Source organism: Drosophila guanche, unplaced genomic scaffold (assembly GCF_900245975.1).
Source record: "Drosophila guanche unplaced genomic scaffold, DGUA_6, whole genome shotgun sequence".
Lineage (NCBI taxonomy): Eukaryota > Metazoa > Arthropoda > Insecta > Diptera > Drosophilidae > Drosophila > Drosophila guanche.
In genome coordinates, this window is record NW_022995763.1 from 358367 (window position 1) to 375703 (window position 17337).

Here is a 17337-nt window from a genome sequence, read left to right on the forward strand (position 1 = left end):
CCCCCCCCTCCAAAAGCAAACACCGCTCCACCCCCTTAGCTGGTCTTATCTGGGGCTTGGACATTGGCGTAAATCTAATCTTATCGCGGCCTTTGGCAAAGCTAAATTGGACGTTAGGCAATGTTATTTCCCCCACGATCAAAATATAAAATGCCAATCGTAATGCCAATTCACTGCAATTCCCCCGCCACCACCACACCCTATCCTTACCGCTCAACAGGACTGATCTATGACCATGACAAGACCAAGACAATGGCAATGGAGATACCAGGGGATGAGTAAGCCATTGAGTCAGCCATGTCCGAATGTGCGAAAGTAGTGGAAAACACCTGAAAACAGAAGCCACAAATGTTCTGCTAGAGATTAGGGCTCCTAAGTACCTCTCTTTCGTTGATCTGCCATAACTAATAATCCACAATAATCTATGTGCAATCTCCCTTAGGGGCATCAAGAATCTTAGCTACAAGTCAGTTGGCAGATGTGTTTCTGACGATTCCAACAGAACTCAAGATCTCCCATCAATCTCTGGCGAAATCAGAGAGCAAATTGGCCAAATTGAATGGCTAATTCCAGGCTAACTCTGATCGATTAGCCATAAACATGTCCGCCAGTCTGCCCTACAACGATTAATCTCTTTGACCCATCAAGGTCTCGGTGCTCGGTGCTCGGTTCCGACATTTATGGAACCTTTGTAGTCCAATCATGACGAGGCCCGATGCGGTGCGATATTTATGGCTGCCATAAGTTTGCTCCCATAAACCCGAGGTCTGGGTTGGCCTGATCCGTAGCCAGGGAAAACACACACATTTCTTGGAAAGATTTCACACTTTATGCACATGAAAAAACAATGTATAAAAAAACAAGAGGAGCCGTTTAGGCTCCCTGTGTGTTTGCCTCGATCCAGTCCAGATAGTAGTAGATGCGGGAGGCAACATCCGGGTAGGAGCTGCCACAGTCCGCGAAATGGAAGCTGGTTATACCCTGCAGCACCTTGTCGTCATCGATGACAGCGGCGCCGGCATCGCCGCTGCAGATGCCCTCCTTTGCGGCGCTGGACAGGCACAGGGTGGACGCGTAGCCGTAGCCGGCGGCCAGCTCACAGAACGGAGCACTGACCGTGTTGTAGTTGGCCTTTTGCAGCTTGTAGGGCGCGGAGCCATCGGAGACTGCACCCCAGCCAGCCACATAGACGGGTGTGTTATGGGGCAGCTCCGTGGACACCTCCTCCTCGCCCTCGCCCTCGCCCGCCTCCTCCACTTTGCTGGGCAGTTTGGCGGCGGCAATGCGTTCGGTGTAGACCAGGGGCTCGCTCAGCGTGACGATGGCCAAGTCGTGCAGGAAATTGCCATACGATGGATGGATGAGGACGCTCCTCACGTTGACAATCTGCCCACCGGCATACTGATTGATGCTGCCCACACGCACGCCCAAGCTGCTGGCAGCGACACTGGAAAATGGCCAAGGGATTAGCAGGAGGATCGCAGGAGGATCGCAGGAGGATCGCACTTACGGCGTTGTTCCCAATTCGGACACACAGTGGGCTGCAGTCAGCAGCTGTGTGTTGGAGATGATGACGGCCATGCAGGTGTGCGCCTTGTTGTGCCGCAGCGATGCCGTCCACGGATACTCCGTGGCTGTGGCATCCTCTCCGCCCAGAATGCGACCCTCGGGCGAGGGCAGAGCGTGGGCAGCCGCAAGCAGGAGGAGCAGTGCCCAGAGTGGAGCAAGCGCTAGACGTGGAGCAGCCATGACGTTGGAATATCAACTGATTCCAATGGCCAATCGATGTCGGCCAGTCCGCTGCCGACTTGAGCGGCTCTTCAGGCTAATCTTGAGCACCAAATGATAAGCGATGAAACGATTTATGATCCCTGCCCGACGGACGGAGACCTACCTCGATAAGATTTGGCCTAAACGGGGCTATGGGCCAACGGGTAGACCGTTCCGTTACGTTCCCTGCGGCATCATAAATGCCTCTATAAAGGCATCCCGGCGAGAGCTGAAACCTCTCAGTTCGCTTCCAATTCAGCATGAATTCAGTTCAGACCCAAGTTGTTCTCCTGGCAGTGCTCCTGCTGGCAGTGGCCACGGGCAACGCCTCGTCCACTCGGCTGCTCGCGGATGTGGGCTCCCGCCCGTATGCCATCTCGGTGCAGCGCAATGGAGTCCATGTCGCCGGCGGAGCGTTGATCAATCAGCGCTGGGCACTCACCGCCGCCCACTGTGTCTCCCTGGGCGGGGGTCAGGAAAGGTAGACCGTCAGCCGGTGTAGAGGTCATCCATTAATCCTGTGCCATCCTTCCCGCAGCTATCCCGTCCGCTCCTTCCTCGTCCGTGCTGGCAGCATTCAGCGCCTGGCTGGGGGACAGCTGCTTGCCCTCTCCCAGATCGTGCTGCACAGCGGCTACTCCGGCTCCGGTTCGGTGGAGAACGACTTGGCCCTGCTGCAGCTGGCCAGCCCACTGATCCTCAATGCCAACAGCCAGCCCATTGCTCTGGCCAGCGCACTGCCAGCCGTTGGCTCTCAGATCACCTTCGTCGGCTGGGGATCCTCGCTGCCCGACGGGGCGCTCAGCCATCGCCTGCAGGTGGCCACCAGGCAGTCGATTAGCGCCGAGGCATGCCAGCAGTCGCTGTACCTCAGTCACGAGGATCTGCTCTGCCTGGTGCCCGAGTCAGTGGCTGCGGGCGAGACCTCTGGCCTCTGCACCGGCGATGCCGGCTCCCCGGCCATCTACAACAACCAATTGGTGGGCATTGCCTCCTTCTTTGTCGCCGGCTGCGGCACCGAGCAGCCCGACGGCTATGTGGATGTCACCAAGCATCTCGACTGGATAGCCGAGACAAGTGCCTAAATAAACCAACTCAAACTAAGCTCTTTGGATGCCTCAAATAATTGTTTAATGGTAATGGCAGAGCCCCAATGGTGGCACAGGGAAGAAGCTTCGTTTTTTGACGCTTTTTTGCAGCTAAATTGAAACAAAAGTTCTAAGTTCTAAGCTAAACACAGATCTAATTGTACATTTAGTTTCGGGTCTCTTCCTCTGTTTGAAACAGTTTCAAATTCACTTTTTCTGATGGGCTAAAAGTTTGTTCAACGCAACGAATAGTACAAAAAACTCATTTTGTACTTGTAGTTTTGTTAAATGATTCAAATGTCAAATATACTCGAAACTTGAAGCAAAAGTTAACAATTTTGTGCTGCTAATGGCTCATAAATAATGCTCCCTAATGCTCCCTTCTCTTTTAAAAGAAAACACTGAGCGGAAAAACAAAGTGAACAAAAAGTGGCCACAAACCCCCCCACAGAAACGAGTCAAACTCGAACTCTGTGGACCTTTTTTCAAAGAGCAATAAATACAAGTGGGACACTCCGTTTGATATTTGAACAAATATCTATTCGCGAACCAAGGCCGACTACAGATCATAACAATTAATGCGCAATGCAATTGTTGGCTTTGATTTTATGCCTTGATCGCTTTTAAATAATTATTTCTTGTATTCAATTGGTTTGAATTTGGAAACAGTTTTGTTTACGTTTTGCTGTAAGTTGCTTGAGATCTAAGCTAAATGCTTTGAGCAACCAAAAGGCCACCAAATGTGTACTCACGGCAGACTTATACTCCGTGTATGCTCCAGGAACCATGCCTCTGGCAGGGTATCTGAAAGTTCGCCACTCCCAGGCTGCAGCTGCCTCGTGTGTGTCTTGGGCTTAGTGGCTTGTTCTTGGTTTTCTTTTTGGTCAATGGACACGCGATTTGGCCGTATCGCACAATCTAATCGTAGTAATGCGATGGGTCCGATAGGTACAGTAAAGTTTCTCGCTGAATGGGGCTTTTCTTTGCCTGGCAATAAGCCTTCTTCCAGTTTCTTTTGGAGGCGCCCGCCAAATGTTCTTCTATCTGTGAATCTCTGAATCAAGGGAATCATATATCTTGGCATGAGCACTGATTGGTCGAAGGGTCCAAAAGTCAGTCAAAGTCCAAGAAATGCTCTGGCAAACGTGCGAGGGAGCAGCTGACAGTCCTTGGAGACACTCGATTATTGCTGTATGTAATTTATTTTGTTTATTTATTGAATGTTCTGCTGAATCCAATCGTAGTTGGCTGGAATGCTAATGAAACGCTCGGGCAGGAGGCCGCCGCACTCGCCCAGCATCTCGCCGCCGAGGCCGACCAGCTGCTGTTGGTAGACGGCGGGTCCGCCTATGTCGCCGCGGCAGACGCCATTGCGACGCTCATGGCCCAGGCAGAGCACCTGATCGTTGTCCACTGGCTCCTCCTCGCTCTTGCCCAGACGGCACTCGCGGCGCGGCACCACGCTGGCCTGTCCAATCTGCAGGGTGCGGTGCATGTTGACCTCCGCCTCGAAGGTGCGTCCGTAGCCAGAAATATCCACCTGAGCGCCCACGGGCGGATCGACGCGTGCCAGCGGCACGGCGCTCACATTCTCATTGAAGACGATCGACTCCTTGAGCCGCAGGAGGGCCAGGCCGGTCTTCAAGGTGTTGTAGTTGGGATTGATGGTGATCTCCTCGACGCGTATCTCCTTGCCGCCCGTGTAGAGATCCACCGAGCCGAAGGTGATGCCAAATAGATTGGGGGACCAGCTGCAAATGAAATGTGGCCGGATGAGACTTTCTTCTCGCTACCGTTCCGCTTCGTTCCACTTACGGCTTATCCTTGCCATCGGAGCAGACACAGGTGAGGGCTGTGAGGGCGTAACGCTCGGCAATGATCACAGCGCCACAGTTGTAGCTGCCACCAATGGAGAGGGCCGCCTGGTAGGGCAGCTGGCCGGGCACAGCGTCCTCGCCACCGGCCACACGTGCCTGGGGCAGAGCCTGGCCGAGGCAGCAGGCGAGCAGAACGAGTCCAGCGATCGGGGTGAGCTTCATGGTACTTCTTGGTTCTTCTTTTGCTAAAGAGATGGCCCTCGGCTTTTATAGTCCACCCTAGCCCAGCCCCTGCAAATATCTTATCGGGCCACAGATAGTGTCATCAGGTGACAGCCGCGCAGCTGATTAGACAAGCCGAAGAAGCTCAGCCTTCGGGTTGGGCGTGTGTCCATGCACACATCGTACACACTGATGTATCTGTAATGATCTATTTCTGGGAACTCGGACCAGGCCTGGGGTATCAATGAACTCTGATCGACGATCCACGATCCACGATCCACGATCGACTGGGGGGAACACGTTTCAGTGGCAAAGAGAGGCCAATGATCCATCGATCCAGCTGTGGGCACGTAGCAGCACAACCTGTTGGCCTGCTGTCCATCTCCAACTCCTCATCCTCAGCCTCATCCTCATCTTTAGCTGTCTTTGCGTTTCATTTAAATGGTGTGGCTGGCGGACAGCTTTGTGCATTCGCAGACTCAACGTCGCCCCAGCATGATCTTGCGAAAGAGCAACGCTGGACAGCAGCTTCAGCTGCATCTGTTTGCCCTCATCCTCATGCATGCCGCCTGCCACAATCTGATCAGCGCCAAGACGGTGAATCCCAACAGCGGCGGAGATCTCCAACAGCAGCAGCAGCAGCAACAGCAGCCGCTTCAGGGTCTACCCGAGCCTCGGGCCTACATGCCGGACTCACAGAACTTGGACTTTGTCTACCACGATCACGAGGAGCTCACACGATTCCTGAGGTGAGTGACAGCAGACGGCAGACGGCAGACGGCAGACAGATGCCGACAAAAAGCTAATCCGCCTCCCTCTACCATAGAGCCACCAGTGCCAGGTATCCCAATCTGACGGCACTCTACTCCATTGGCAAGTCCATTCAGGGCCGTGATCTGTGGGTAATGGTCGTCAGCTCGTCACCGTATGAGCACATGATCGGCAAGCCGGATGTCAAGTATGTGGGCAACATCCACGGCAATGAGCCCGTGGGCCGCGAGATGTTGCTGCATCTCATTCAGTACTTTGTGAGCAGCTACAGCTCCGATCAGTATGTGAAGTGGCTGCTGGACAATACGCGAATACACATATTGCCCACCATGAATCCGGATGGCTATGCGGTATCCAAGGAGGGCACCTGCGATGGCGGACAGGGCAGGTGAGACGTCAAAATGCTCCAACCAAAAGGTGCCTCGATTACTTCAGAATTCGCTTTGCAGATACAATGCGCGTGGCTTCGATTTGAATCGCAATTTTCCGGACTACTTCAAGCAGAACAACAAGCGCGGACAGCCGGAAACGGACGCTGTCAAGGATTGGATATCCAAGATACAATTTGTGCTCAGTGGCAGCCTGCATGGCGGTGCACTGGTCGCCAGTTATCCCTACGACAATACGCCAAACTCCAGTAAGTAGTCCCAGCAGTGCGCTGTCCGTCATGTGTCCGCTGTGTGTCCGCTTGCTCCTGCTGCTGTTCCTTTTTGTGTTCTGTTCTGTTCTGTTCTGCTGGGGGTATTTGTCTCAGATTTATAAAGCTGACTTTGTACTTTAAACACCAATATGGCTGCTCAAAGGGATCTGCCGTTCGTCCGCCCTGTGCGCGAGTGAGTAAACCGATTGCTGCGAGACCGAACCAACTAACCTCTTCTCTCTCTCTCTCTGTCTCTCTTACTCTTGCACCCAACATGTCCGCTGGGTGCAGTGTTCCAGACCTACTCGGCGGCACCCTCGCTCACCCCCGACGACGATGTGCTGAAGCATTTGTCGCTGGTCTACGCCCGGAATCATGCCAAGATGTCACGCGGTGTGGCCTGCAAATCGGCCACGCCTGCCTTCGAGAATGGCATCACAAATGGCGCCGCCTGGTACCCATTGACGGGCGGCATGCAGGACTATAATTATGTGTGGTATGGCTGCATGGAGATCACCCTAGAGATCTCCTGCTGCAAGTTTCCGCCCGCCTACGAGCTCAAAAAGTATTGGGAGGACAATCAGTTGGTATGTTTTTCTCTCTCTCTCTCATCTCTCATCTCTCATTCATTCAATATTTTGTAGTCCCTTATCAAATTCCTGGCTGAGGCGCATCGCGGTGTCCAGGGCTTTGTCTTCGATCCCGCGGGCATGCCCATTGAGCGCGCCTCCATCAAGATCAAGGGACGCGACGTTGGCTTTCAGACCACCAAATATGGCGAATTCTGGCGCATACTCCTGCCAGGCTACTACAAGGCGGAGGTACGTACATTCAGGACCCTCTTCTAGCTCTTCATTTGCCACTCTTTCTGCTCCCCCAAGGTCTTTGCTGAGAGCTTTGCCCCACGCGAGGTGGAATTCGTCATTGTGGAGCAGCATCCGACGCTGCTGAATGTCACGCTGCAGCCCTCAAAGGTACATTATTTGGTTTAAGATTTCTTTATTCCCGGTGCTGGTGCTAAAAACTTGTCCCCGCCCCAACCCATAAAGCCCTACCTGTTGGCCTCTTCAGTCGTCACCACCGCAAGGACGCGTCCTGTGAGCGAGAAGCTGCAGTTGTCCACCGACTAGTCCTCTCTCCGGGTGCTCTCTGGCTGGCATGGCATGGCAAATACATTCGTAAGATGTGCCTTTAGTCTTAAGAGTTGTGCGAATAATTTGGTGTTTGGTCTCCATCTGGTCCTGTGGCTTTCATTCTTTGTGCACCCCGGAAATGCTTAACTTCAATTCCAAGACTTTTTCTGGTTAAAGGAGAACTCAACCCGCAACCCTCGACCCTTAACCCCCCTACGTACGCCTAAGTGTTTGCTTGTTATCGGTAAATTGTACAATAGAGAGAGAAAGTGGACAATAAACTTGACTCCAACTCGATCATTATCATCCGACACTTTTTGCAGCGCATTGAGGGCATTGGCGGCATTGGCGGCGTCTCGCCGGGCGGCATGTATCGGCCCATACCGGTGCCGCAGCACTACAGGCCACAGATGCCGCCATATGCGGCAGCTGCCTCCAGCGACAATGGCATCTTCTCGACCATCAGCAATGGCCTGAACAGCCTCTACTCGAATATATTCGGCTGAAAGTTCGCGCGGCCGCAAATAGTCTCTAAGCATTTTTTTTGTTTTTAATTTTAGTACTTAAAAGAGGGCAGAAAAACCAACAATAAAGTGTGCAATCTATCGTAGTAGTGGCTGCCTTTGTTTTCAGTTCACATCAAACATTCTCTCCTCACTTTGGAAGCGGAGCTTCAGACAAAATTTAGACTCAAACGAAAAATATAAGCCAAAAATCAATTCGATTCTGAACAGCACAAAAATTAAACCCAAACGAGTAGCGAGCAACGAGCAACGAGCAACGAGTAACGAGTGCACAGCAACGATGAACAGCAACGAGAGAGATGCGTTGAGCCCCAAAATTGGTGGCCTGGGCAGCAGCAGGTTTGAGTTTCGGGTGAGTGCAGAGCCAAGCAAACAGCCAACAGACACAGCAGACATCATCAGTGCCATTCCAGTTTGCCGGTCCGGACTCCATTAAGAATGCGGTGCAGCGGCACAATGAGCAGCGGGCAGCGGAGTTGGCCGAGCAAAGTCGCCAGCGGGACGTCGACGGCGGCAAGGCGTTGGCTGGCGGTCCAATCTTCTGCAAGGTGCGCAGCTCTGGCCGTGATGTGATCAGCAAGTACACGTCCCGCGACATGGATGTGGAGACGCACTTGTCGCTGCACTCTGCCACAGACAAGGAGCAGACACAGGCAGCTCCGAAGTGTTGCCACTTCCAGCAGAGCGAAGTTCCCAGTGAGGTGTGCGACTCGCTGGACTCGCTGGACTCGCTGGAGTCACTCGAGTCGGTGCCCCCCTGGGTGCAGGCATCCGAGGCAATGCTGATGGTCGTCCAGCCACCGTTCCAGCAGCAGCAGGCGCAACGTGTCAGGGTGGCAGAGGGTAGACCCAAGCTGCAGATTCCACCGTGTGTGCAGAGATGGGCGCTGAAGGTGCCACCCAAGCCGAGCAAGAGAGCGGCAAAGACACAGCGAAAGCGTACAATCAGCGCTCAGGATGCTGGCGATGCTGGGGATGCTGGGGATGCTGGCGATGCTGGGGATGGGAGCGAGAAGAAAGCAAATGTCCAAAAGGTCATCCAAGTGCAGTACCGAGAGCCGAGGGCATGCTTTGCGGATGTCATACCCTCGCCCATGATGTCGCAGGCCATCAGGGTGAAGGTGTGCGAGGCGCCGAACATCTCCTACTTTGCCGCAGGCCAATTCATGCATCAACACCGCAGCCTTGCGCCGGAGTCGACGGCGCCGTTCTTTCGCGAGGACAGCGACCTCGAGCACGAGTACAAGGATCGGGCGGCGTATCTCTGTGCGGTGGGGAGTCGCCCCAGCTGTGCCAGCAGCCGGGAAGACGCCACACTGGCTAGGTGCCACAAGACGCCGATGTTCTGCGAGCTGGAGTGCGGTTCGCGCGGAGTGCAACTCTGGCGCAGTCTCAACCCGCTGCGGTACACCTCACAGCGCTCGGAGGAGACGCTGGCCAGCAGCAGTCGGCATCAGGTGGTGCCACTGCCGCGTCCACGAGTGCCCAAGAAGAGTTCAGCAGAAAAGCAGAAGGATGAGCTGCAGACGCTCCACCCTCGCCAGCCTGGAGGGCGGGACGGGAAGTCGAGTCAAGCTGCCACTGTCCCCTACCAGCAGCAGCCAAGGCGTCGCAGATGCCGCCAGACGCAGACGCAGACGCAGACGCAGGCGCAGATGGCGGTGTGCAGCCAATCGCTGGAGCAACTCAAGTGCCAGAAGCTGGGCATCTACAACAAAATAACGCTGAAGCAGGAGCGGATCATTGGCGCCCTGGACCGACTGCAGCACAGTCTGCTGCAGCTGCAGGTGCCCGAGTGCAGCAGCCAGGAGCGCAGGAAGCGGGAGCGGAACGCGTTCGAGTTTTGTGTGCGCTTCTCCAGGAACTTCCTGTATCCGCTGAAGGGCATGCTCGACGATGTGCGCCGCACGCCGGTGACCTACTTCCACAGCGTCACCTCGAACGAGGCCTGCCAGCGGGTGGTGTCTGTGTACGGGTTGATGCACCAATCGATTGCCACGTACCAGCGCCAGCTGCGCTACTTTCTGCTGGACAAGGTGCCGCAGAAGCTGAGCGCACTCATGGAGATGATCTACACGCTGGGCAACACGTGCGTGGAGAAGGGCATACTGGACAGGCAGGATCCGGTGGCTGAGTGCCTGCGCGAGCGATGCACAAAGTTCCTCACCTTCATCGAGGACATGCAGGAGGAGCGCTTCAAGTTGGCCCGCGAGAGCTATCGCCGTGCCCACAGGCAGCCGGAGCGAAAGACCACCAAGCAGAACTTCGACCTCAGGATGTGCCTCAACGACCACAAGACGTACGAGCCGCGGCTGGTGGCCAAGAAGAAGCCGCAGGAGCCGAAGCGTGGCCGTGTGGCACGCACCAAGGTGCCCCCCAGCGTGGCACGTGCCACCGCATCCGCTGCGGATAATGCCCACAGCCCAGAGGAGGTTAAGACACAGGTGGCAATGGACGACATGCCCTACAGGAAGGCAAGGCTGGCCTCGCCCAAGGCACACTTGACCGAGCAGCAGCCAGCAGCGGCGGGCAGAAGGGACAGCCGCAACGCCAAGCTGGAGGATGAGCTGCAGCAGGCCCTGATCGATGCATTGCGTCACGTGTCCAGATCTGAAGTGCATCAGGTGCTCGATCCCTTGATGCGTTCCATTGGCGCCATCCTGGACGAGAAGGTAAGCTGCAAATTGGCACAAGGCTTTGCATTCGCTTCACTTCTTCTGCACTTGTTCCCCCTTTCCAGATGCCAAAACACTAATTGAATTGAGTTTAATTGATTTACGCAAAATTAATACAGTGTAAGCTTTCGGCAAACGACAAATCCCACAAAATTGTGCAACAAAATAGACAGGATTTGGGCCCTCGATGGATTGTTGTATGGAAAGTGGCCAGCAGTTCCACATAGCAAAATTTGGAAAGTATTTCGCATAAATAAATGGAGCCTTGTGTTAGGTTTTTCGTTCAGATGAAAGCCAAATGGATTTCCAAGCTGGCGTCTTCACCACAGAGGGTAGAGGGTGGCTTTTGCCTCTCTGTGCGTGGTGAATATGTTATGGGTACTCCCCACAGCCATGTGGACAACAGCGGAGAGTCTCTGCACAGAAGCCAACATTAAAATGCGCGCCAGGCGAGAAGAGAATTGACGCAGCCTCTGAGGGTGGATTGCTGCTGCTGAGGTAAGCTACAAATGTGAGCACCGGCAAAGCAGTAGCGTACGGAGATGATTTTTGCACATGGATCGTGTGAGAGAGAGAGAGAGAGCGCTAACAGCACTGCAGACTGTAAGCGGTTGGAGGGGAACAGGATGGTAACAGCGGCAACAGCACTGTAGACGCTAGTGCGCTGTGAGCGCTTAGAGGAAACAGAATGTTAACAGTGGTAACAGCACTGTAGACGCTAGTGCGCTGTGAGCGCTTAGAGGAAACAGAATGTTAACAGTGGTAACAGCACTGTAGACGCTAGTGCGCTGTGAGCGCTTAGAGGAAACAGAATGTTAACAGTGGTAACAGCACTGTAGACGCTAGTGCGCTGTGAGCGGTTAGAGGAAACAGAATGTTAACAGTGGCAACAGCACTGTAGACGCTAGTGCGCTGTTAGCACTGCAGGCTGTGAGCGGTTAGAGGAAACAGAATGTTAACAGTGGCAACAGCACTGTAGCGGTTACAGGAAACAGAATGTTAGCAGTGCTGCCGCCACGCTGCTAATGTCAACACTCTGTTACGGGGTGAAAGAAAAAGTTCGAAAAATACCTTCTACCTGCGATATATGCTGCAGCTGTTCAGATTAATGTTTATTTATTATATTCCATTTAACAGATACTTTTGTGCGTTACGAAAAACAATCAAGAGAGGATCTAATCCAGAGGGCGGCGACGGGTAACAATTGAAAGAAAGCTATGTGTGTGTGTGTGTGTGTGTGTGTGTGTGTGTGTGTGTGTTTGTGTGTGTGTGAGATGGACAACAATTGTTTTGTGCCTATCAACTAAACAGATTTATAATAATTACTTGTAAGCATTAACAGCCAGCAGGCAGCATTCAATCAGCGGCATGCTGCTGCCTCCTTCTCCTCGTGCTGCAGGCGCTCGACAGGTGTGCCAAATGCATTTATCGTGTTCTGTTGTCTCATGTGTTGTGTGTGTGTGTGTGTAAGGGTAAGGGTACTTGCTGGTGCTAGTGTGTAGAGGGGCAGGAGGTGCAGCGCCTAGCCCGAGCAATCCTTGCACATCGGCTGGTTCTCCTCCACGGCGAAGGTGCTGGCCGTGATGGGAGTGCCGCACTTCTGCAACAGCAACGAACAACAAGAAATATATGTATAAAAATAGTTTGAAAATGGTTCGTTCCATGGGATAGCTCACCTTGCACTTGAAGCAACTGCGATGCCATTTGGCTTTGAGTGCAACGATCGCATTGTCTATGATCGGCTGGTCACAGCCGGCGCAGCGGATGGCGAACAGCTGCTCGTAGTCCACACGGCAATAGGGCTGTCCGTCGCGTTCGTAGAAGGAGGTGCCGGCCAGTGGCTTCTTGCACGGACCATTGCATAGGAAGCACTCCTCGTGCCATGACTGCTCCATGGCCTTGATGGTGCGCTGTGCAAAAGGGAAACATTATAGCATACTTTCGGGCAAAGTGCAGAAGAGAGAGAGCGAGAGAGAGCGAGAGAGAGAGAGAGAGACACCCACACCCTGACCTTGAGGCCAACAGCAAACAGCAAAAGCTGGCCAGCTGAGGGATACTCTTAGGAAAAGCAATCAAAATCAGCACGCAAAACTGGGGCAATCTCTTGGCAATCTTTGGGTGAAGTATTCATGATAAGTGGAACATGTTGTGGCACCATCTTCATGAAGAAAAAGTCTTAATATTATTTGACAAATACTCAAAGAGTTGCCAGCATTTTGAGCAACTTTGGCAGCGCCTCTCTCCGTACAGAAATAATGCAAATATGAATTTGAATGGGAAAGACAGGCTAAATGTGCAAATGGCAATCACTTCCCTAATTAAATAGTTGCCAGACACTCGTACTTGTTGATATCTGAGCATGTCGCTTTGTGCAAATGTGAATAGGAATCGCCAGATAGATGTTGACAAGATTCATTGCATCGAAGCTAGTAAAGCCGCAAAGTTTATGGCAAACAGACGACGAGAATGAACAGCCCGACAGGGAGGGCAAGAGAGGAATGGATAGACTCTGACTGTGACTGTGACTCTGACTGTACTCACCTCCATGATGGGCTGCTTGCAGCCAAAGCATGTGCCCGAATAGTTCTTCACAAAGCAATCGGTGCAGACGGGCTCATTGTCCTGAATGTTGAAGGTGGCATCTGTGATGGGCTGCTCGCAGTCCTTGCAGGCAAAGTGGCCCGGATGCCAGGTCTGGCCCAATGCCGTGATGATGCGCTGCTCGATGATCTGCTTGCATTTGTGACAGTAAACGGGCGGCTGCGGAGAGTGCGGAGTCGACTGGGGAGGGACACTCATATTAGTTTCGATTCGTTTCAAATGAAAGTCACGTAGGTACTTGAAATATTTCATAGCACATCACAAATAATTCTCTCTTGTGGGTACAGACTGGCGAGATTCATCTTCGGTTTCTCACTTGGGCGAATCGAGTTCAAAAACCGCAGACGACAGCGAAATGTCTACGTAATCCAATACCCAAATGCCAAAAGGCCCCAACACAAAGAATATGTACAATAATTTATATAAACAGCAAAACGAATAATATATTATACAATAATGAGTTGTGCCCGCAAGTTGTGCAAATCCCGAATCGGTGAGTACATTTCTGGGCTTCCATTTTGAGATTCTTCGAGGCATTTGGCTGCCACTTTGGGTCATCCCCAACTGCTCCTTGGTGGCTCTCTTGGCCTCCATGCTCAAGCTTTGATTCAAGCAAATTCGGAGTGAGTTCAGAGTGAAAATTGAATGAAAGCTCTCGAGCTGCAACTCATTTTCAGCACAATTTATTGGGTTTGCCACTCCAGACATGACAGTGGCAAGTGCACCATAAAAAGTCAACAAAAAGGCAAATATTTTTCCAAAATTTGTGTAGCTCGGGGAAACCCCCGTCTGGGGCGGGGGGAGGAAATGTGCGAAATATTATTTACATTTGGCAGCCAAAAGTTTTATTTTGCACAAATTAAACGCAAATTAAGTTTTTCGAGCAGACACCGCCTCAAGTTTTCGCGCCAGATGTGGCAACAATATCAGCAATTTCTCTCCCCCGCCCCCTCCCCCTCGCTCTTTGCTTTTTTCGTTCCTTTTGCATAGACGACGGACGTCTCACTGAGATCATCGCTAGAGTTAGAAACACACAGAGAGAGAGAGAGCGGGAGAGAGCGGGAGAGAGGGGAAGGGCAGCAGCCTCACTTCCAGTAAGTTTTGCTTCCATCCCGAAAATAACAACAACAACAATTAAGAAACATTTTCAACGCCTAATGGGCAGCAAACAAAACAAACAAACACAAACAAAAACCAAACAACAAATGCAGCAAGCAAAACGAACGAAACACACAGCCAAAGGTCGAAGTGCCAATGCCCTTACCCCGCGGCAGGCAGTGCGAGAATTTCCAAAGCAAAGGGAAACTCCGCAAAAAAATACATGAATCTATTCAGCTACAAGACATCCAATAACATCTGAATAAGTCAGTGCTAAATTGATGATTCTCAAAGATATGCAAACCCAACAAAAAAAGTATTTCACTTGACCTCAAAGCGAACAGTTTTGAACCCACAAAGAGGCAGCGATTAAGGCAGCGGGAGGGCGTATCAGATAACCAAACATTTTGATACATTCATTTGATGTTACATGATGATACACCTAAGAACGATCTTGAATGCCGATGGTGATTCACAGAAATAGATTTCAAATTACTGATTTACCGGCAGGACAGGCTGGACTCCACATTTGGGGCTACGCCTGCGGAGTTTCCGCTCTCAATTCGATTTCAAGTGCACTTTTCATTGCTTTTTGCTTTGGTTTTGTTGACAATTTGCATTTGCTATCAGTGCCAGCAGCAAAAATGCAACAGAAAACCATAAAACATCAGATGACGGATCCCACAGCGAGAGAGATCGAAAGATGAGGTGGCAGGTGGCAGGTGGCACGTAGGGATTGTCGAGAGAAAGTCGACAGGTCGGCCTGTGGGTTGGGCGTCAAGTGTTATTCTCTGCTTCTCACATTTGTGTTTGCTCTGTTTACCCATGCCCCATTCCTCGGGCATCAATCAAAGTTGTCAATCAGCGAGAGGCGAGAGGCAATTGGGCATAATGGGGGGGGGGTTTGTGGGGGTCATGGAGGGGGCATTGGCTGTTGCTACCGTTGCCTTCGATCAGATCATTTGTAGCAGACGCCTCCAACAAGCAGATGATCCCCCCCCCCCCCACATAACATACTCAGCCCCATCCCACACAGGCACTCACACTCGAGCACACTGTGCGTATACGTAATGGCCATAAAATCATTTCAACTGTGAGTGAAATGCCGAAATGGTTTTCTAATATATGGGCAAGAAAATCGTCTGGGAATAAGATCAACGGCGAAGAAAACTCTACGAGAAATCGATCGACAATTCCAAGATGAATGGAAATGCCCACAGAAAAGCTGAGCGCACCTGCCATGGCTTGTCCGTTCAGAATAAACATCTTGAGAAGATAATTCAAGCAAAGCTCATTTAGAGGCAGAGCCCCAAGCCCAAGCTCAGGGCAATAAAACGTTTCCGTTTATCAGATGTCATGACTCCCATCAAGCAATCTCCCTCGCTCGCCCGCTCTTTCTGTATCTGTATCATGATAGCTCTGCTGATGACTCTTCTGCCGATGATTAGCTGATGCTACAGGTTAAGCAGGCTCTCCAGCAGTTGCCAGATTTATTAATCGGACAACAAATAAATCGTTTTGTGAGTAAAAGGTTGCATGACATCACCGGATCAGCAACCACACACACCGCGCTCAGAATATTTCTGGGCTTAGTTTCATTCGCATTGTTCGATTTTATATAAGGAATGAGCGAGCGAGCCAGGCCCTTGAGTTAAACTTTTGCTTTCGCCCACTGAAAGCAGTTTCTCAGATTTTGAAATTTTCCCCAAAACAAAAAACATTTTAAGACTGTAACCACAGTCGGAGGACGCCCACTTGGGACGCACTTTGATGATGGCTCTTGAAATATTTTACCCATGAGGAGTACCTCAGCTCAGCCTCTGCCCCTGCCTCTGCCTATTTTGTATTTTGTTTTTTATTTTTAGTATGGCAATTAACATAAAGTCTAATAAGGCAAGCCAGACCATATATTGGCGAGTGCGTGAGTTTTAGTTTTAGTTTTGTTTCTTTTTTGCTTTGGGTAGGCAGCCCAAAAGCCAAATGGATGACGGGTGGCTTGGAGCTGTCTCCGGCGTGTCTTTGGTGTCTGGGCGTGAAAACGGGAAAACGGAAAACCCTAGACATGCCAAAGCGGCGTATGAGCAATCTCCAACAGCTCCAACCTGTTTGGCCTACGCCCCCGCAGAAGATCGAAGCGGACTGCGGACTGCGGACTGCGGTCTGGGGCAGCCAGCCAGCTGGGCGACCAGTTGGAAAGTGATTTGAATATCGGAGTAAACCGCTGCGCCCCCTCCCAGCCCCTTATAGTTACAATAATTGAATAGATCTTGTGGGACTTACCATATTGAGTGCTTGCTGCTCAACTTCGCTTGGGAGAGAGATTTGATTTTATTTTGTCAACAAAATTTATCAGTTCTCGTAGCTCGTCGTACTCCGTACTCCGAATGTGTTTGTGCTGAAAACAATCAGTTGAAGTTTAAGCATGGGCCAACTGATTTTCTGGAAAAGCAAAGCACACACACACATAAAATAATATAACACAAAAAATAATAAGGGTACTCGGGCAACATACACGCAGAAATATGTCTTGAAGTTGAGTTTCTCGACAGGGACTACTGGCTGGTATTTGGAAAGCTCTTTCTGGAATGATAGTGGGAGCTATGAAAGATCTTCAATTTGAGTTTAAGTTTGAGATGCAAAATGCTTGCCACTACTCTTCGTACACCTCTCGCTGAGGCAAACGTCGAATGCCTTTTGAAAAAATGTCAAAAAATATCAAGCCAAAAACTGAATCAAACAATTTCGAGTAATTGCTGCAGATATTAATATTAATTAGTTTATTTTCTGTATTTATTTAGTTATATTTTGTGTTGTGTACCGTTGAAATTTGAGTGGAACGCGGGAATAGGTAGATATAGGAGAAAGGTTGGCCGACAATAGCGGAATAGCAGCCAAAGGCAGTCGCGGAAAAAACAGCAGAGTGCGGATTGTGGACTGTGGATTGTGGATTGTGGAGTCGAGTCGAGTCGAATCGAAACGAGGCGGGTCGAATCGTATC

The 17337-nt window shown here is 51.3% G+C and overlaps 8 protein-coding genes across 13 annotated transcripts in view; 5 read left to right on the forward strand and 3 right to left on the reverse strand.

Moving 5' to 3' along the window:
• The window catches only part of LOC117590959, a 27949-nt gene extending 22407 nt beyond the window's left edge, over nucleotides 1–5542 (forward strand). The window contains exon 4 of the mRNA XM_034284012.1: nucleotides 5528–5542. The gene's annotated coding sequence lies outside the window, so the exon portion shown is untranslated. The remainder of the gene's footprint in view (nucleotides 1–5527) is intronic.
• The window catches only part of LOC117590956 (probable DNA replication complex GINS protein PSF3), a 22695-nt gene extending 6788 nt beyond the window's left edge, over nucleotides 1–15907 (forward strand). The window contains exons 4-5 of the mRNA XM_034284005.1: nucleotides 5073–5079; nucleotides 15894–15907. Of these exons, the coding sequence (XP_034139896.1) occupies nucleotide 5073 (1 nt within the window). The 3' untranslated portion in view covers nucleotides 5074–5079; nucleotides 15894–15907. The remainder of the gene's footprint in view (nucleotides 1–5072; nucleotides 5080–15893) is intronic.
• On the reverse strand, nucleotides 807–1764 carry LOC117590949 (trypsin beta). The gene is made up of 2 exons (XM_034283998.1): nucleotides 1511–1764; nucleotides 807–1447 (listed from the first exon to the last, which is right to left on the reverse strand). Exons 1-2 carry the CDS (start codon nucleotides 1747–1749, stop codon nucleotides 874–876), a joined length of 813 nt encoding a protein of 270 aa, XP_034139889.1. The 5' UTR covers nucleotides 1750–1764; the 3' UTR covers nucleotides 807–873.
• On the forward strand, nucleotides 2016–2893 carry LOC117590952 (serine protease SP24D). Its single transcript, XM_034284000.1, has 2 exons — nucleotides 2016–2251; nucleotides 2309–2893. Exons 1-2 carry the CDS (start codon nucleotides 2031–2033, stop codon nucleotides 2853–2855), a joined length of 768 nt encoding a protein of 255 aa, XP_034139891.1. The 5' UTR covers nucleotides 2016–2030; the 3' UTR covers nucleotides 2856–2893.
• LOC117590953 (serine protease SP24D) lies at nucleotides 4042–4927 on the reverse strand. Its single transcript, XM_034284001.1, has 2 exons — nucleotides 4674–4927; nucleotides 4042–4609 (listed from the first exon to the last, which is right to left on the reverse strand). Exons 1-2 carry the CDS (start codon nucleotides 4895–4897, stop codon nucleotides 4072–4074), a joined length of 762 nt encoding a protein of 253 aa, XP_034139892.1. The 5' UTR covers nucleotides 4898–4927; the 3' UTR covers nucleotides 4042–4071.
• Nucleotides 5528–8051, forward strand: LOC117590944 (carboxypeptidase M). 5 transcript variants are annotated; one of them, XM_034283992.1, is made up of 8 exons: nucleotides 5528–5646; nucleotides 5724–6056; nucleotides 6118–6305; nucleotides 6460–6501; nucleotides 6600–6895; nucleotides 6953–7129; nucleotides 7190–7282; nucleotides 7358–7712. In XM_034283992.1, the coding sequence occupies exons 1-8, from the start codon at nucleotides 5582–5584 to the stop codon at nucleotides 7436–7438; spliced, it is 1275 nt and encodes a 424-aa protein (XP_034139883.1). In that variant the 5' UTR covers nucleotides 5528–5581; the 3' UTR covers nucleotides 7439–7712. The 5 variants fall into 5 exon arrangements, with proteins under 5 accessions (XP_034139883.1, XP_034139878.1, XP_034139879.1 ...); XM_034283987.1 differs by lacking the exon at nucleotides 7358–7712 and adding an exon at nucleotides 7765–8051 and having other exon boundaries at nucleotides 5537–5646; XM_034283988.1 differs by lacking the exon at nucleotides 7358–7712 and adding an exon at nucleotides 7765–8051 and having other exon boundaries at nucleotides 5537–5646; nucleotides 6472–6501.
• On the forward strand, nucleotides 8110–10933 carry LOC117590940. The gene is made up of 3 exons (XM_034283982.1): nucleotides 8110–8317; nucleotides 8379–10637; nucleotides 10706–10933. Exons 1-3 carry the CDS (start codon nucleotides 8246–8248, stop codon nucleotides 10718–10720), a joined length of 2346 nt encoding a protein of 781 aa, XP_034139873.1. The 5' UTR covers nucleotides 8110–8245; the 3' UTR covers nucleotides 10721–10933.
• Nucleotides 11716–17313, reverse strand: LOC117590958 (transforming growth factor beta-1-induced transcript 1 protein). Of its 2 annotated transcripts, XM_034284008.1 has the most exons (6): nucleotides 17158–17225; nucleotides 16852–16919; nucleotides 16620–16778; nucleotides 13182–13421; nucleotides 12317–12550; nucleotides 11716–12240 (listed from the first exon to the last, which is right to left on the reverse strand). In XM_034284008.1, the coding sequence occupies exons 3-6, from the start codon at nucleotides 16620–16622 to the stop codon at nucleotides 12163–12165; spliced, it is 555 nt and encodes a 184-aa protein (XP_034139899.1). In that variant the 5' UTR covers nucleotides 16623–16778; nucleotides 16852–16919; nucleotides 17158–17225; the 3' UTR covers nucleotides 11716–12162. The 2 variants fall into 2 exon arrangements, with proteins under 2 accessions (XP_034139899.1, XP_034139900.1); XM_034284009.1 differs by lacking the exon at nucleotides 16852–16919 and having other exon boundaries at nucleotides 17158–17313.
• Nucleotides 17314–17337: the final 24 nt, after the last annotated feature.

Excerpts from the sequence above, each read along its gene's own strand:
- LOC117590953 (XM_034284001.1), bottom strand. The coding sequence starts at position 4,897 with ATGAAGCTCACCCCGATCGCTGGACTCGTTCTGCTCGCCTGCTGCCTC. Across the intron at positions 4,610-4,673 it reads TCCGATGGCAAGGATAAGCC|CTGGTCCCCCAATCTATTTG; the intron begins GTAAGTGGAACG and ends TTTCATTTGCAG.
- LOC117590944 (XM_034283987.1), top strand. The coding sequence starts at position 5,582 with ATGCCGGACTCACAGAACTTGGACTTTGTCTACCACGATCACGAGGAG. Across the intron at positions 6,057-6,117 it reads TGCGATGGCGGACAGGGCAG|ATACAATGCGCGTGGCTTCG; the intron begins GTGAGACGTCAA and ends TTCGCTTTGCAG. Across the intron at positions 6,306-6,459 it reads CGACAATACGCCAAACTCCA|GGCTGCTCAAAGGGATCTGC; the intron begins GTAAGTAGTCCC and ends AAACACCAATAT.
- LOC117590952 (XM_034284000.1), top strand. The coding sequence starts at position 2,031 with ATGAATTCAGTTCAGACCCAAGTTGTTCTCCTGGCAGTGCTCCTGCTG. Across the intron at positions 2,252-2,308 it reads CTGGGCGGGGGTCAGGAAAG|CTATCCCGTCCGCTCCTTCC; the intron begins GTAGACCGTCAG and ends TCCTTCCCGCAG.
- LOC117590949 (XM_034283998.1), bottom strand. The coding sequence starts at position 1,749 with ATGGCTGCTCCACGTCTAGCGCTTGCTCCACTCTGGGCACTGCTCCTC. Across the intron at positions 1,448-1,510 it reads TCCGAATTGGGAACAACGCC|TGTCGCTGCCAGCAGCTTGG; the intron begins GTAAGTGCGATC and ends GCCATTTTCCAG.
- LOC117590958 (XM_034284009.1), bottom strand. Across the intron at positions 12,551-13,181 it reads GCAAGCAGCCCATCATGGAG|CGCACCATCAAGGCCATGGA; the intron begins GTGAGTACAGTC and ends CCTTTTGCACAG. Across the intron at positions 12,241-12,316 it reads GCAGTTGCTTCAAGTGCAAG|AAGTGCGGCACTCCCATCAC; the intron begins GTGAGCTATCCC and ends TTGCTGTTGCAG.
- LOC117590940 (XM_034283982.1), top strand. The coding sequence starts at position 8,246 with ATGAACAGCAACGAGAGAGATGCGTTGAGCCCCAAAATTGGTGGCCTG. Across the intron at positions 8,318-8,378 it reads GCAGCAGGTTTGAGTTTCGG|TTTGCCGGTCCGGACTCCAT; the intron begins GTGAGTGCAGAG and ends GTGCCATTCCAG.